The sequence below is a fragment of the Rhipicephalus microplus genome, chromosome X (assembly GCF_043290135.1).
Source record: "Rhipicephalus microplus isolate Deutch F79 chromosome X, USDA_Rmic, whole genome shotgun sequence".
Lineage (NCBI taxonomy): Eukaryota > Metazoa > Arthropoda > Arachnida > Ixodida > Ixodidae > Rhipicephalus > Rhipicephalus microplus.
In genome coordinates, this window is record NC_134710.1 from 287,644,771 (window position 1) to 287,662,880 (window position 18,110).

The 18,110-nt window shown below is 43.1% G+C and overlaps 1 protein-coding gene across 7 annotated transcripts in view; it reads right to left on the minus strand.

The window, feature by feature from the left end:
- Positions 1–931: 931 nt before the first annotated feature.
- Dora (zinc finger SWIM domain-containing dorado) overlaps positions 932–18,110 on the minus strand; it is a 254,430-nt gene continuing 237,251 nt past the window's right edge. For 3 of the 7 annotated variants that reach the window (XM_075879288.1, XM_075879287.1, XM_075879290.1), the window contains exon 26: positions 932–1,335. In XM_075879288.1, the coding sequence (XP_075735403.1) occupies positions 954–1,335 (382 nt within the window). In that variant the 3' untranslated portion in view covers positions 932–953. Of the gene's footprint in view, positions 1,336–11,063; positions 11,202–11,875; positions 12,408–18,110 lie in introns of those variants that run through there. The other 4 variants (XM_037413893.2, XM_075879289.1, XM_075879292.1 and 1 more) reach the window with 3 other exon arrangements.

Sequence of the window (18,110 nt, forward strand, 5' to 3'; positions counted from 1 at the left end):
TCTTGTCTATAGGCGCAAGGCAGATTTTTGGCCGAAGTTAGAGCAAACAGACAAATCTACAAATATTGTTTCACTGGGAAACTGCCTCTACTGGGAGTTTTGAAGCTGGTGGTGAACAACCCAGAAGAAATTGCCAGAAATCCTACAGCAAAGGCTTAATTATCACACTCCCACTTCCACAAGCTTTACAGTGGAAAATGTCAAACCAGCCCAACCAATTTTTCCATGCTTGTGTAATGCATGTACAGCCCATGTTTATGGGCAGTCACTTGTAATTCCCCCCTGCCAATTCCAAGAACTTACCACCAAAACAGCTTGTTGAGCAAGGAAATGGCATGCGATTGCGATTAACTAGTTACCTGCTCATGGGAACTTTTTACATTTGTATGTACACCAAGCAACAAAAGCTTACAGCAACAAACAGTTTGCCAAAAGTCTGAATTACCACTTAGGTAGGAAACATTCTTGTAAACAATATTTCTGCATACGGTAGTTTTTGCAACACGATTAAACCATTAGATTAAAAGTTCCAGAGCAGAAATTCACTTGCCCTGGAGCCCCTGTTCAGCAAACTGTGTGTATTTTAAACACACACATGCACGCACACACATTGCACTTTGCTTGGTGCTCATATTTGGGTTGTGAGCCCAACTCCCTTAACATTGCTCCCCCTGCATAGTAGCTGCAAGGGCTCTGCTATATCAGTAAATAACTGTACGCCACTGACTAGTAATGAGTTGCAGTGCCAGAGCCTGTTTTAAAATTTCTGCAGACTGCATACATCTAATGGCAAGATAACCAATACCTTGTCTTACTTGACCCGAGTCAAGTGTTTGGTCAGGCTGCCTGCACAAGCTGTCCACTCTTTGGTTATTGAAGCACTTTTTAGTTATGCCTCCAGGTAAAAGTGCATACAATAAAGGGTCAGTGTCCATATGCAACAGCATGTGCGCTTAACAACAAAAATGAAGAGATGCGAACATAAGTCCCATAAAGTATTTCATATGCTTTACTTTGCTTAGAAAACTACATAGAACATCTACGGTTGCTGCAACATCCAGCGCAAAAAAGAAAGCTTTTAGCAGCACGAAGGTAGACTCTAAAGTCAGTGCAGAAAGTAGGCCACGAAAGGGCTGCATGTGTCCCGATTCCAAATAATGCTTAAGCACTACCTCACGCAATTCCCCAGTAGGAAGTTTCTGCGAAGGTTTAACAGCGGAGCTGCTGTTCGAGGTTTCTGTTCTGTTCGAAGCTGCTGTTCGATGACTGTTGGCATAGAGCTGGTCATGGGGTCTTGCAGTGTGACGAGAGTAGGACTCGATAGGAGAGCAAGATCTGCATCATGGCAAAATGGGCGAGGGTGAGGCTCGGTACAAAGGAGCTAACCAACGAGAGGTGCACAATTATGGGCGAGCCTGATGAAGGAGGCATCAGCTTCGTTTTTTCAACAATGCTTGCGAAGTGGAGCTGGCCACACATTTTTTCAATATAGGTATTTTCGATCCCAAAGCGTCACATGCCGATACAAATATTCATGCCAAGGGTCATTCGCATATTCTTCCATGTCTGCGTGACTCAGCGACCAGGAAAAATATGTTGGAAGCATTGCGCAATCATGGTCTATCGATAGTGAGCCTAGATAACAGCAACCCAACGATTTTGATTGTGATACAAATAAATGGACAGAACAAGCTAGATGACACAATTGATGAACTCATGGAAAGAGCTGCACCATGTCGAAAATAATTGGTGTAGTCATTCAATACGTAGACACGAAACACCTACTGGATGCTGCCTCCCTCATCAGAAATCACCATTGAAAGTATTGCTTGGCAGGGTCAGGCTTGTCCCTAGGAGGCCATGGTCATGCTTAGTAGCACCAGCTCAGTCGTGTTTAAATTAGATTTTGCAGCTGGAGACAGACAAGTAACAGATATGCTCAAAGGTACAAATGCAATCGATTCATTCAGGCATGCTAATTATTACTTAACTGCTATGCCTAGTACACTTTGTGCTAGTAGTATCCAACCTGCGTTGCATACATTCGAGGTGGCCCAATAGTATCTACACCCTTACTTTTTTCAGTTTGATGTGGCTTCATCCACAACGTTGGCATCGCTTGGTGCAGGTCACACAGCAATGTTTGGGAAAATTCATGACCCTTTCAAATTGTTCCATTGAGATTGCGTGCAGGATGAGACTGGCCAAGTTTATTCGGAAACACCAGTAATAAAACTGCAAGGCTCTATCAGTGATGTATAAGAGATGGTGTGTTCCATCGATGATCAGATTACTCTTTGCCCTGCTGCGGTGGTCTAGTGGCTAAGGTACTCGGCTACTGACCTGCAGGTCGCGGGATCGAATCCCGGCTGCAGCGGCTGCATTTCCGATGGAGGCGGAAATGCTGTAGGCTCGTGTGCTCAGATTTGGGAGCATGTTCAATAACCCCAGGTGGTTGAAACTTCCGGAGCCCTCCACTACCGCATCACTCATAATCATATGGTGGTTTTGGGATGTTAAACCCACATATCAAATCAATGGTCAGATTACTCAACAACCGATGACTGTTCTTTTTGCCCGATGCAATTTAATTGCATCCTGGTGTGCAGTGTACTGGACATAAAAACATTCCAGCATTGTGCACAAAGTACTCGTTACAAAAGCTACCTTTTCACAGTTTTGTTTCAAGACGACATCGGTCAGCTTGCACAATTTAAATTATTTGTATGACACAACCAAAGCTCCTAAAATAATTTTGTATATTTGACCATGCGATGCACACACTTTTTCTCGTGGATGACTTCCATATTCTGAGGCGCACCCATAAAAAAGTGGGGCTGAGGGAGGAAAAACATTGAAAATGCATTGCTCGTCTCTTCCAGAAACTTCAAAAGTGGTTTTGGCTGCGATTGTGGCTCTGCTTATTTTTCTGAACCGCCTTTTGGCATGTCCAGTACACTGGTCGCTGGGACAGAAAGAAAGATGCCATGGCACATGTGCCTTTCCTCTACCAGCAAATGTCTTGAACTTCATGCCTGCAGGGCCAAAGGTACTGTTTCGTTGGGCAAAGGACCAATCAACCAAGTCGGTGCTACATAATCTTGCCAGTGAGTAAGATTACTTTACCATATAAGTAAAAAGGGCTGGTTAGGCACAAAAGAGGGGTGTGTGAATTGTTTTTCGAAATGGAGCATCAGCACAGCAAGTGGCACTGTGATATCATTCCCAAAATATCATTATGGCCTTCTGCATAAATTAGCCAGCTTGCTTGGGAGGTGTAAAAAAAAGTCTGAGCGTATTTACTAATCGTTTAAGCCCTGAATGAAACCCTACATGTTGATTATACAAGAAATTTTATTACATTTAGTTTCCACTCATAAAAGAGCTGAGAAAAGAAAAACGGCAAAACCATGCACCATACAGGAAATTAAAAAAATCCCGCCATCATGCAGCCACCAAATTACTAGATACAAATTAATTTCAAAGAGCTCATTCCCAGATAACATCACAGTAGATAGGTGAACTGATGTCAAAAGAACCATGAATAAGGAACCACAAAACGCAAGCCAAGAGAATGACAAAAGGAGAGACCAGCACTGAAATATGCTTTTTGAACATCTCTTGCAGTGTTTAAATAAGCTTGGCTGAAAAGAATGATGCCGCAGTGTTTTTTTTTAGTTGTTGCACATATCAAGTTAAGAGGCATGTGGAAGAAAGTCAATCCTGACAAGGAACATGAGGAGTGAAATCTGTACAGCTGCCCATTTTTTTTTACACCTGAACACGTGAGCATCGACTGCCGAGTCAATAAGTGCCAATAGCCGGTGTCCCGGTCTCCAGTCACTGCAACAGTGGGGCAAAAGCAACTGCACAGTACTGTTTATTGCGGACATGCCCATATTATCATTCATTTTGCCACCTTGCTTCATTATACGGCAATAATCAGCCTAGCAGTCAACGCATGTTAAAAAAATGGGTGGTTTTAGATGCATATGTGGAGTGCACATGCCGCGTGACTTATTAAATCCCATTTTTATGCAACAAGAAATGTGTACCCTCAATGTTGCATGCACACACTACTACAGTCGGTTTCTGTTAATTCAATCTTTGTGGAAATGCTAAGTTTATTCAAACAAGCGCTGGCAAAACGTATGAATTCAATTTTTTATTGCCTGAAGTAGTTTGTCATCACCGACAGACTACTTCAACGAAATATCATAATTATACATGTCGCCATTTGACAGCGGCCCAAAGACATGAACACTGCCATTGGCACTCGCGTAATAGCACAGAGCACAGTGTGTCGGTCGTCTTCGCTCAAGAACAGGTTACTGCCATTGCCCTTGTTGCCGTAAAAAAGAAGCAACACCACCTTACTACTTTTTTTGTTTCTTTTTCAGCCATTCCCCACCACTAGGATCATGATGGAGCACAAGTTGTGGCCAAAGTGAGCAAATGTTTTGCGTTTGAAAAAAAAAATTCTGTCCACAGCATTGTATGGTTTTTGCAGAGACATAACAGTGAATTAAATTTATGCAGAAAGTTGCCTTAACAATAATTGATTGTATCAGCAATGCACTTAACTTACAGACAAATTGAATAACACATGTTGAGCTTTATATGCAGAACGGCTACAACTGCAATCGCAGAATATCTCCCACAAAAAATTCCCGAGTATGGCCACGTGACAAGGTTTGTGTGGGCCAGATTGGACACTGTCTCAGAGACAGGCTTAGTGAACACATATGCCAGTATACAGCAGTGTGCAGCTATCTGGCTATGCATTCTATATACATGCTAAAAAATGTGCAAACATATGCCACACCCTGATAATAACCGATGCTAAAGAAAGAGCGAAATTAACAATCTGTTCAAGATAATTCCTGGAGTTTCACGCCCTCAAACCACAATATTATGACCCACACAACAATGGGAGACCTTGTATTAATTTTGAACAACTGAGGTTCTTCAACATGCACCTTAATTTAAAACACAGGTGTTTTTGCATTTCACCCCCACCGAAACGTGGCTGTCATGGCGGAGAACCAAGCCATGTTGACCTTGAGCTTAACAGCACAAGACCTCAATTAGCTGTAAAAGGGGCCCTGCAACAATTTTTTAGCATGGTCTGAAAACGCTGCCGATCGGTAGTAGAGGCTCTTCACAACACGCGAGCCAAGTATTATAGCGCAGCAGGCGGCCTGGAATTCATAAAAAATTATCAGTCAGCTGAAAATTGCTTTATCAACTCTCGAGAAACAACGGAAGACACTAAAAAATTGTGCGTAAAAGGCCTATCAGCCAGTGGCCGATTTGAATATAGCATGCTCGGTCGTTACAGGGATCACCGCAGGAGGCCGTGACTTGTCCACGCGTGCGCGTGCGATTACACGGAAAAAGTCGTGTATTCAAAGAAAAAAGAAAAAGTGCTTAAGGTCACGAGGCCATGTGGCATATTTTCTTTGCCCCTGTTATCCCCCCTTTCGCTGGGATAAGAGAATAGAAAATGCGATTGCAGCGTGCAACAATTATTTGTAACTCCACCCGTACTGGACGGATTCTTAGAATTTTTGCCACATTAAGTTTGTGAGGCAATAAGCTCTCAGTGAATTCATTCCATGGTTACTTGAAAAAGTATTGCAGGGCCCCTTTAAGCAATCAAGGTGGTTCAATAAGTACATAAGCCTTTAGGGTTTTAAAAGAAACAAACAAGTGCATGAGCTAAACTTCTCTCATGCTTAATGATGCTCAAGTTAAATATGCAGATATACAGTTAGTAAAAATGAGAACATAATTTAAGCGGATCTGGTGATTTGCTTCTACATTTGTTCACTCGGACATAATGCACTGCGTTTACCTCGATGTGCTGTTTAATTTGATGACAAACTAGCCGTTAGGTTGAGCATCCTTGCGTCAGTGTTCCTCATGCCCTTTTAGTGTACACATCACCCAGCATAAGAACAATGAAGATACAGCACCCAGCCCAGTTAATCATGTTGTTAAATGTTTATTGACAGTCATGTTGACTTCAGCATGACTTGAGCATGTTGACTTTAGGTCATTCATGGGCACCGTTAGCCATCCTGTATGATTCAGAATTACATTGATAATTTTTTACAACTCTTTAAAGGGGCCCTGCAACACTTTTTTAGCATGGCCAGAAAATGCTGTATACAACTGCTGCAAACATGCGAGCCTGACATAATAGCACAGCATGCGGTCTGGAACTTACAATGAACTCCCATTCAGCTAGAAATCACTCTTCTCTAAACGAATGATAACATAAACCCAAATGACTGCACCATAAACCCAATGTCTCTTATTGTTGGCTAATTTGAGCATCGTAAGCTGCAGCTGCTGCAAAATGCTACAACGTGCCTACACGTTTCCTCGCAATCACACAGAAAGTAAGCTGTGCATTCAAAGAAACAAGAAAAAGAGAGTGCTGAAGGTCATGACATACACTGATGAACAGCCCCAACTTCCTGCCACCTTGCCATTCCCCCCTCCCCCCCCTCCATTCTCGTAGCTTTTAGCACACTCCCTGGTATGAAAAGAAAGAGAACACTGCAAATCCCTGTGTACTTGACAGATTATAAAAATTTTCAGGCAGTCAATACGTGAGGCAATGAACAAGTTTAATGAAGCCATTTCCCTGGAAAAGTTTTGCAGGGCCCCTCTAAGTCAGTTCACCATAAAGTAATGAACAAAAGTAGCAAGCGCACACAAAAGTATGCGATTTAAAATGTTTAAAGCAGTTATTCGATATTCCTTCGAGCTCTCAACAAATATTACGCTGTTGTACCACAAGTCTGGTGGTAGAACAAAGACCGTTGTTCATAACTTTATGGTTAATAGCTTGACAAATTTTAGAATCTGCAGTCCTCATGAAAACCATAACATAATACATGGCACAAAAACACATGTACACCACGATTATGAATTTGGCTGGATTGGTGAACTGCAGTATACACAGAAGCTGTAACAAAAAATACTAAAATTTTTGCCAATGTGAATTTACTACACTTGAGTGTTGAGTGTCCTTTTTCAGAGGATGTCTCCCTCAGCAGTGTCAAAGCAACATGCATTCGAGAAAAGCATAAATGCAGAAATTTAATTGCAGTGAACTACCTTAAACAACTAATGACATGCTATCTGAAGTCCAAAATAATATTTTAATAAAAAAAAGTGCATAATCATATTTGCTACCAGAGTGCAGAAATATGTTCGAACAGCACCCAGTGCAGTGGTAGCCCTGTCTTGTTAACTTGAAGCAGCCGTAGGTAGTACTGGAAATTTTTCATACACATCCAAATCGGGATATACAGCGTCCATCTATTGAGCACTAAGATTTAAAAAAAAAACAGGAACAGTGTTACATGAGAAAAGTTAGTGAATAGCGTTCCCAGTACAGTTGAGCAGGTGCTAGTGACCTTTAGTTAATGAAATATTACAATAAAAAGGTCATCGATTCAAACTTCACGGGACTTGAGAAAATGCCCGAATGAACCAAATGCTGAATGATCGAAAGTATCAAGAAAATAATAAATGTCAATTACATCAATACACCTTAATTTTCTTGACGATAATAAAAAACCATTTTTCTTTAAATGCAAAAAAAAGGGGTGGGGGGGGGGGTGGGAGTGTCCTTATGCTGGGACACCTATGACGACCTTTGCGACAGCCCGGGCACGCTGAACATTTTATGCATACCTAAATCTTGTAGTTATTTTTCACTGTAAAAGCCAGAATTTCATTTATTTTTTGCGACTTCATTCTCATTTAAACCACAGCGCCAGACTCCCCCCTGTTTAATAAGCTCGAAACGTGCCCTGCACCTCTCCCTTATTGCGTACTGCCATTCCCATCATGCACATGTGATCACAGTTATTCGCAAGTAAAATGGCTGGAAACTGATGGCTCATTAATTTCGAGACAACAAGCGAGTTTTATGCCAGCATGACAACTACTGTTAAAAGCTCTTCATCTTCAACAGCTTTCACATTGTGCGAGTTTGCTACATTGCAAGTGCACTGTGTCAAGTTAAAATGAAACTGCCGAGTGCTGGATCTGCATATGAACAATACTATGGTCACTAACTGATGAAGATATTGATGGGGACAGCGCTTCCTCAACTTAGGGTTCTGCAAACGTAATTTTCACTCTTTCAAATTGCACACTCGGGCTGCTTTGAGCACTCCAAAAATTGTCACACTGGCTTATATGTGACCAAATTGACAAGAATTTGCTGCCATTAACCTTTTCACTACCAAAAGAAAAGAAAAACATGCCAAGATCACTGAAGTATTTTTTCCCCGTTTATTCTGTAGAGCTTATTTTTTAGAATAAAATGATACCATTCTTTCAATGACATTTTTTTATTTCACTAATTGTGTATATAAAAATAACTTGAAGGTAGCTTCACAACATTCCTCTTTTTTAAAATCCGAGTGCTCAATAGCTGAAACACCCTGTATGTAACCTAAAGGGGATCATAATATAGTTTGGATAGTCTCATAGATCCCACGTAGCACGCTTCACAGTACTACAACAATGGCCTCTTTCCACTATTAGTATGCTTGACCTCATTATAAGGCTGTGTTACTATTATGTTTATAAAAGCAAATCAATTATGGAGAGCAAATGTGATCCTTGTTGTACGAGCCATCCATATTTTGAGAAACACCCTTTCCAAAATTTTCTCCCCATTACATCCCTTCAAATTCTATGCCTTCTTTGGTGCCATCAGCTAAAATATGCAGTTTTGTCCACACAATTTCAGCGATGCAAGAACCGATAGCAGTACTGTTGAGAAACGTACTGGAAGAGTGTGGCATTCAAATGAAGGTGGCACCGAGCATTAATTCGATGTATGCATAGCACTGCACAACACTTCTGTAAAGATTTCCAACTAAACGGTACAGTTATTTAATACAGGCAATAACTCAAGATACCAAACTTCCATATATCTGGCCTTAAGTGTACCTAGGATCATGTCTCTCAGAAAACAAAAACTGGCATTATAAATTGGATGGTATTGCAAGCACAAAATTAATAAAACCTTGCTTCTGATGCAAGACCAGAAATTGTTTTGAAATACATTTAACCGTACTTTTTCGAACAATAAAAACATTTTCATTCCCCGAAAGTAATGCTTTTCATTGCTACTAAAAGCAGACTGCAACAAGTTAGTTGTGCCGCCAATTTCATGCATAGATAGTGCATGCAGCTTCAGAAAAAGCCAAGAGTCACATGTAACATAGAAAAATTTATTCTAGGATGAAATGCTAGGACAGTGACAGTCACGAGATTGTTAAAGTTTACACTAACTTGTTCTGTAATGGTAGCAAAAATGGGTAAGCAGCAGAACTGAACATAGGGTTTATAAATAATATCACAAAATTGCACAAACAGATACAGAATTTGCAACTGTCTGCAGTAATGAATGTTCTAGCATCATGGTATGCATCTGAATGTCTTCCCTTCTGAACTGTTGCAGCGTGAAATGTGAAGCTTGTGTTGTGGATGACGGGAGGTTTCCTTCATGGACGGGTTAAAACTCTTCTGGTGAACATAAAAGCGCCAACAGAATTTGTAAAACAGTCACCACTGTCAATTTGATAGTGAATAATGAAAAATTCCTTACATGACTTTGAAATGCTTCTTACATTACTTTTGTGAAGAACAGAACACTAAAATTTTTACACAAAAACAAGAAAAAAATTACATTAACTATGTGAGACCTTCTGCTTGAGTCATGAGTGATTTGACAGCAGACATAAGAAAGTGAAACCTTCTATATAGCAAGGCCGGGATAATGTAACAATTCTGTTCCAATTCGTTTCCTTCTCGAACTTCTTCACCACTGTCAATTTGATAGTGAATAATGAAAAATTCCTTACATGACTTTGAAATGCTTCCTACATTACTTTTGTGAAGAACAGAACACTAAAATTTTTGCACAAAAACAAGAAAAAAATCACATTAACTATGTGAGACCTTCTGCTTGAGTCATGAGTGATTTGACAGCAGACATAGGAAAGTGAAACCTTCTATATAGCAAGGCCGGGATAATGTAACAATTCTGTTCCAATTCGTTTCCTTCTCGGACTTCTTGCGTCTTAGGAGTGCTTTATGTCTATAATATTACTAAGACACTACAATTAGCCAGTCATAAATGGTCGATGAAGAAAGCATAGAATGAAGCAGGAGGAATCATTACATTATTCCGGCCAAGTGTCAAAACAGCTATCATACTACCTGGTATGAAGCAAAGCCTTGTACACACATATACACACAAATAAAGCGAAAAAGGGCTTTGCCCGCGCATAAATTCAGGCACCCATGTGAGATGTTCCAGCCCATAAACTTTGAACCAAGAACTTTGCAAACCACAGCTTGAGAATGCATGCAAAGGAAGGGCATTAACGATTGACACTACTGCTAACCGCTTGGATAAAGAGTGCAAAGCAGGAGCATGTGTCTTTAATGAAGCCCAAGGTTATTTTTTTTCTTTTGATGACAATACAATGGGCCTCCCAGAAACATGATACCTGCAAGCCCTTCTACACAGCTTACATATCAGATGGATGCAAAGTATGGTCATATGTCTACAGTGACAATAGACTGATACACTAAATGTGATTAAACAAAGGAAAAAAAGGTGATGGTCACTAGGACGCACTGAAACACCACCATCATCACCACAACAGTGAACAACAACAAACGAGGGAACAACAAACACCACCAGACACCGGAAATTTTTTTTCACGACTTGAGCACTGATGTACCATGATGAAAAACACCTGAAAAACTTGCGATTAGTCACCCGATGCCACTCATGTTCAGACACATCTACTGCATCAAAGGTGAGTGTTGCAGGCAACTTGCTTCAGTAACACTGTGGCCACGACACTGGTAGGCCACACTTGTGAAAAGGCAATGCCGAGTAACTCGACACGGAGCACAGCAACTTTGCTCCAGACAGAGCTGAGCACTGAAGTATGATGTGCACAGCCTGTACAGAAGCTTCATGTAGACATACATGTGTCGCAACCATAACTGGTGGATGCCACTCTACATTCAAACACGAGAAACACTTGGCATGCACCCATCTCAGTTCCGATTTTCTTGCTACGCTCCACAGAAGCTGCCACTCATTAGGAGCTGCCTCAAGAACACTGTCCTGGGTTGCGATTTAGCTGAAAAAGAACATAAAAAAAGCACTATGGGGAAGTTTAATCATTTTTTTAAAAGTTTCATATAAACAAAAAATGCTACAGTTACACACTGACAAATAAAATTTTTCCTTTGAGCAAAATAGTAAACAATAACATAAATTCTGATACTTTAACCACCTGTTTTAACTACAAAATAAAAATATGAAGAAACCTAGTTCTTCAGCACATCATACCATGATTATGTCATGCATAATCATGTCACACACACAAAACAAAAACGAATACAGAGCACCAGCTAAGGACTGAGCAATGAAAGCAGCTACTACATTGGTCAGTACATGTGTACTAGATCAACAGCATGCCTTAACACTGGCTTTCATGATGGGCTTACATCTGAAGCCAGTGCCAACCATGGTTGAATCCAAGCTAGCACCACAGCACATTTTTGCAGCTATATGCAAGAACCAAAGTAGCAGCCATGCAGCTCCCACTGTTTGCCACAAGTAAGTCTTTCATAAACACAGAAACGTGACACATCCAGAGCAAAGACAAATCTTTGCGACCTGCTGGAACTTTTCAGACAAATGCTACTGGACAGACCTGTTGACAGTTCTCGCTCACATACACACACATGTGTCCAGTCACACACACGCACACACACAAACACATGCACGCACAAACACAGTGGGAGTATGCAATAAATTAACAATGTTACATTTGCTACAAGTTGCAGATGCATTCGCACAAACAACAAGGTCCCTCAGGCCAAATATATGGTCAACTCTCGTACCACTCTCACTGAAATTTATCGGCACTATCCAAGGCTGGTGTAGGCAAAGACTCGAGAAGAGTTTACCCCTCAGTCGTGCACACTGTTTCTATATGAAATATGCGGAACACGGACGACAAAGACAGAGCCACAACAGAAAGCAGAAAGTAACACGGATAAGAAAAAAGAGTTTCAGTTAGAGCCATCAATTGCGGGTGCCTAATAGGCCATGATGGCGTCAGATGGGAGCACTTGATGACGCCATGGTATTGATGCGTTGCCAGAGATCTTTTTTGCAAGACTTGGAGCGCCGAAGGCTGTGCAGCAATTCTGTAAACTGCACCATGCCGCCAGGAGTCAGCATAAAAGCTGCACGAGCACTACGAAGGGTGTTGATGAATTCATCATATTCAACAGAGGTGATGTGGTACATCTTGGTGTGGGTGCAGGCGATGAACCTGTCAAGTAATGAACTACGTTATGACTCCAGATTAAAAAAATAAAGCAGAGACAAGAGAGAGCTTGCAATAAATTCGAAGCAGTAAGTAAACACTAATGTCTCACTTTACTAGTTCTGTTCAACTCTGCCACTGCTGAACGTGGCTCTGCTCCACAACAGCACAAGATCAACCGTTAGTAAGCTTTCGTCGTAATGTGGTTTCACAGATGTAAACATCCCAAGTTCTGATGCAGCTTCATAGTACTAGCTATGCTGTTAAATTGCATATGAAGGAGAAAAGTTCATGCAATTCAGTCTGCTTCTCCACATGCACACAAAGTCCTTAACCTTACACTCATAGAATGGGTTAGTACGTGTAAATTGAGAGGTTGTGAACCAATTTTGAAGTAATCATTCAGTGACCTCAGTATTGGAGTTTATTGCCTTGAGAATCACCGTAAAACTTTTTGAATACATCAAGAATGCGCAGAGTTACGAGATTTGTCGCCCACTTCAAGGGGCTGGGTGGCAATAAATGTAATTTTTGTAATTTATGGAGATAAAGTGAATAAATTTGGCATGCCAAAGCTCATTTGTGGTGCTGATATAACTGGAAATGGCTTTGACTTATCAGTAGTAGTTTTCAAGATGCAACATGTACCAGACTCTCACTGTCATCCCAAAATTAATCAATGAGCTATACATCAGTCGCTCAAAATTTCTGCATAGGCATATTCACAACTGCCCATACTGTTCTACAAAGCTATTGGTTTATTTTTTAGTGTTCAAATAAGCACACACACAAAAAAATTTCTGAAATATCCCATACATATTGTCTTACTAACAACTTTTACAAAAAGCCAACTATAAAATTTGGTATGATGTGCAGAGAAATATGGACAGTTTTACAGTACTCGTACCGTATAAACCGCACTATAGGTCGAGTGGGAATTCAGGTTACCGAAAAAAAAAAGGGAAATAACTAAAAATTGCCGAACGACGTTTATTTGCGAATTGGGCGCACCGCACCCCGATCGCCGGAGCTCCCCTCAACCACCATCACAACTGTTCCTATTCGCCAGACAAAGCACCACTGTCTTCTGAAGACAAGAGTTTGTCGCTTGCCGCCTCCCACAGTGCGTTGTCTTCCGCGCCGTACGACGAGTTGCTGATGGAACATTTCTTAAAAGCACTTTCCACTATGAAATCTGGCAAGGAACGCCAGGCGGAAAGCACCCAGCCACAAACAGTCACAAGCGGAGGCCTCTGCAGGCGGCCCGTCGGTGTCTTTAAGTTGTCGCCGGACATCCACTTTTGGTACTCCAGCCACACTCGGTCCTTGAATGGCTTGTTTAGCACAATGTCGATCGGTTGGAGGGTGGACGTCATATCACCTGGTATTATGGCGAGGTACATTTTTTCTTTGCCCAGTGCGCACTTCACAGCATCAGTTAAGTGACCAAAAAACGCACCTAACACCAGCATGCTGCAAAGACGCAGCATTGCACCTGGCTGACAGTTCCAGACTACTCGTATCCATTCGAGCATCATGGCCTCGTCCATGTATTCCTTTTTGCTGATGCGAACGACAACACCGGGTGGGAACACTTCCTTTAGCATTGTCTTACGTTTGAAAATGATGAAGGGCGGAAGCTTTCTACCATCTGCCATGCATGCCAGCATGACAGTGAAGCGCCAGTGCTCGTTGCCAGTGGACAGCAGCTTCATATCCTTGGTGCCACGCTGCATGATCATGGTCGATGAAGGTATGTCAAACCACACAGGGGTCTCATTGGCATTGTCAATCTGCCCCATCATGTAGTTGTTCTGTTCCCGAAGCCGGATCACGAAGCCCTGAAAGTTTATAAGCTTGTCCTCAAACTCGTCTGGAAACTTCTGACAAGCGAGTTCCACAGCTTTCTTGCGAATGGTATCCATGGTCACTGGCAGCGAGCACGCATATGAACTTCCCACACAAGGTTTCCTAGCGTATTCTCCAGCTGCGGATGAACTGCACTTCACCCACGAAATTACATTTTCTGACGATTGCACACCTGCAGCTTCCCTTTCTGCACCTTTCAATAGTGCACGCTCTTATTTGATACACCGAAGCGGCGCTGAGCAGCCATATTCCCATTCGCTTTTGCGTACACAACAACCTCTAGTTTGAACGCAGCTGAGTACTGCCTTCTTGTACCACTACTCATATCCAGTGAACGAAAAAAAGACCACTAAAAATGAAACACAATGTCAAGCGGAGCGAGAACTTAGAACAGATTGGAGGCAAATCAGGAACACACACAAAAAAAAACCAGACGAGGAAAAAACAACAACCTGCTATGGATTTGGATGCGAATATGGCCGTGTCCAGCTTCTCATGCACATGCCAGCCACATGTTGTCAGACAGCGGTGCACTGCCGGCTGGACACCGCTATATAAGACGAAGGGCAACTTTAGCTCGTCGTTTTATTAAAAATATCTTTACTTATATTCCTGTTTATACGGTACATCTTAGAATCTAAGAGCAGAAAACGTAATGGTTATATCTTTATTTGTTCTATTTGTTGTGAAATGGCACAAGGATGACTGAGGAGAGCAATTGTTCAAAAATGGAAGCTCAAAAAAGGGAGGTGAAAGAAAACCGAGCTGAAACATGGGAAAATGGAACTCTGAAGGGAGGTGGTTTATTTTTCATGGGAGAAATTTAGCTTTGTGGCTATATTGAGCTCCAATCTGCTCTCTTTACAGTGATGCCTAGATGGTGGCACAGTGCCAAGAGAAAGCCACAAGATTTGCATATTTTAAACCCAAGTTTCCCGATAGTTTTTATGACAGCAAACTAGTAAAAAGCTTTTTTCTCAACTTCTACGGAGTAATTTTGTTCAACTACCACGTAGCGGGCCACTCAGACGTCGAGACAGATAAGCCGAACCTCTCCACGTTGTGGGCTCGTTGGATTGCCCATAGCTATGTCCTTAAATCCGTACTGCGTAGCACAGCATCAGACTTAGACGATGTAACGTTTTCAACTGTTAACGCAGGGCTCCGCCAGAGCATGTGACTAAGCTGGCAAAGTCTCATCAGGATTGTTAAGGAGGGACGCGGCACTTCGGGACCGAAAATCAGCCAAAAAATCGAGTTTTCGCGGACCTTCTTTTCGCGTTCCCGACATCATTGCGCACCTATTTACAAAATTTCATAGCCGAATACCATCAACTTTTATCGTTATTCAACTTTAAAAAACCGAAAACGGGCGTCCTGCCCTTTAAATTGAGGGCGAATAGCGCAGGTTTCGGCTCTACGATACGCGGGAACTACGCGCTCGATCGGCGCCATTTTGGTCTTGTTTGAAAGAACGCGTTTTCAGCTGTTTTTTTTATTCAGTAAGCAACATTGAGCGTTTCCCCGGCTCGAAAAACGGGGCCTCAAAGACGAAGAGCCGCGCTCACTGCCATTGGCTAAACGGCGCACGTGACTGAAATGGCGCTTTCCGGTTGGCTGGAAGCTCGCGGCTTGCGCCTGCATACGCGACCCGACGCCATTTTGAAAGGGTTACCGCTGTGACGCCTCGAAATCGGCAGAGCACTCTGAAGCTTCTGATCGTATCGCCATGCCTGGAAACGCAAAAAAGTATCGGACCGTGCACGCATTTGGTCGCAGGAAACGCAAAGGTCGTGGGAGAAAGTCTACGAAGTCATCAGAGCCCTTGGTTGACTCCGACGAACGATGTGTCGACGCTCCGCGGCCGTTCAGCGATGGTGCGACCGAGCGCGTTGCCTCCGACGACGATGACTGTGAAGCGAACTCCGGACGACTACGAATCGACGCCAAGGTGGTGACAAACGCCGAAGTTGAAGAAAATCATGCCCGGGAGAAACCGACGCTCGACCGGCTTTCATCGGCGCCAGCAACTGCACGGAAAATTGACTTTTTCACCGCGAGTTGTAGCGAGGCAACCGCACAGAACTCGGACCACGCTGCTCCTTATCTGCTTATGCATCTAGATATCCTAAACGCGATAATGGGTGCCTTGTGTTGCAAAGCCTGCCACGGACCGGCTACGATCGTCAGAGGGGATCGGGACTACGGACTTGCCGTGAAAGTGCTAGTGCAGTGTGAAAGGTGCGGCGAGATCGCGAATGAATGGACTTCGCCCCGCGCGAACGGCACGAAAACGTGCAATCCGTTTGAAGTAAATCTTCTCGCTTCGAGGGCGATGGTGGCTACCGGCAACGGCCAAACGAAAATGAACGATATTTTCGCAACAATGGGCATCTCACACCGCGGTATGCACAACAAGACGTTTCAGCGGCATTTGAAGAACACGCTGGCACCCGCTGCAACGCGAGCGGCTGAGTCCGCTATGAGCGAATGTGCGGAAAAGGTTAGAACAATTTATGATGACTTGTGCTTCGGCCACCGGGGCAATATTGCCGTTAGCTACGACGGCACGTGGAAGACGCGAGGCCATTCTTCCCACATCGGCGTGGGCACAGTTATCGAATTATTTAGTGGCTACGTGTTGGACTACGTCGTTCTTTCCAACTTTTGCCTAGGCTGCGAGGTGGGCCCAAAGCCTAGTAGTGAGGGCTATCAAGAATGGAAGGCTAACCACAAATGCCAAAAAAATACGAACAGCAAAGCGGGGCAAATGGAAGTGGAGGCGGCTCTAATTCTATTTCAGAGGTCGCTTGAACGCCATGGCCTGCGCTACACAACTATGCTGTCTGATGGAGACTCTAGGACATTTTGCGCCATACAAGACGCCAAGGTGTATGGTTACATTGACGTGCAGAAGGAAGACTGTATTAATCATGTACAGAAACGGATGGGCACCGCATTGAGAAACCTGGTGCAGAAACAAAAGTGCGATGGGAAAAGAGGCCTTGGTGGGAAAGGCAGGCTCACAGGTGAGCTGATCACCAGGCTGAGCACATATTATGGCCGGCTCTGAAATCGCATGAAGGTGACGTGGGCGAGATGCAAAAGGCTGTGATGGCCACATACCGCCACGTCACCTCCACTGATGAATGCTCGGACCACAGTCTGTGCCCAGCTGGTGAAACTTCATGGTGTCGGCACAATGCCGCAAAAGCAAAGGGTGAGCCCGACCCCAGGCATGCCTACAATCTACCGAAAGACATGGCAGAGGCATTACTACCGGTTTATACCCGGCTTTCGGAAAGAGCCCTGCTTCAGAGGTGCGAACGCGGCAAAACGCAGAACTCCAACGAGAGCCTACATTCGGTAATCTGGAGTTTGGCCCCCAAGGAGCACCATGCGTCCCTGTTCGCTGTTGAAGCAGCTGTTGCAGAAGCAGTGCTGCGCTTCAACACGGGCAATTTGAATTCTGCAACGGCAATCTTAGGTGAAATGGACATGAATGCGACAAGTACTGGTGCCAGGAGAGCGAGAGAAAAAGACCACCGTCGCAGCATTGTCTCCAACAAAAAAAGAACAGCCTCATTGGAACTCCGGAAGCTAGTGAAGAGGAGGCATGAGCACAGAATGCATTCAGACTATGCTTCTGGTGCGTTTTGAGGTTGTCTTGTTGCATCTTCTGCAATAAAAATGTGTGCCCACGTTTTTTCTCGATTTCTCAAAACGACAATTTTCATGTGCTTCCCATTATGCCGGAGCAATATCTCTTGTTCTATCTGGGTTATCATTACGATTTCTTTTTTGTTTCGAAGATAAATGCAGGGGATGTGTCGTAAAGTA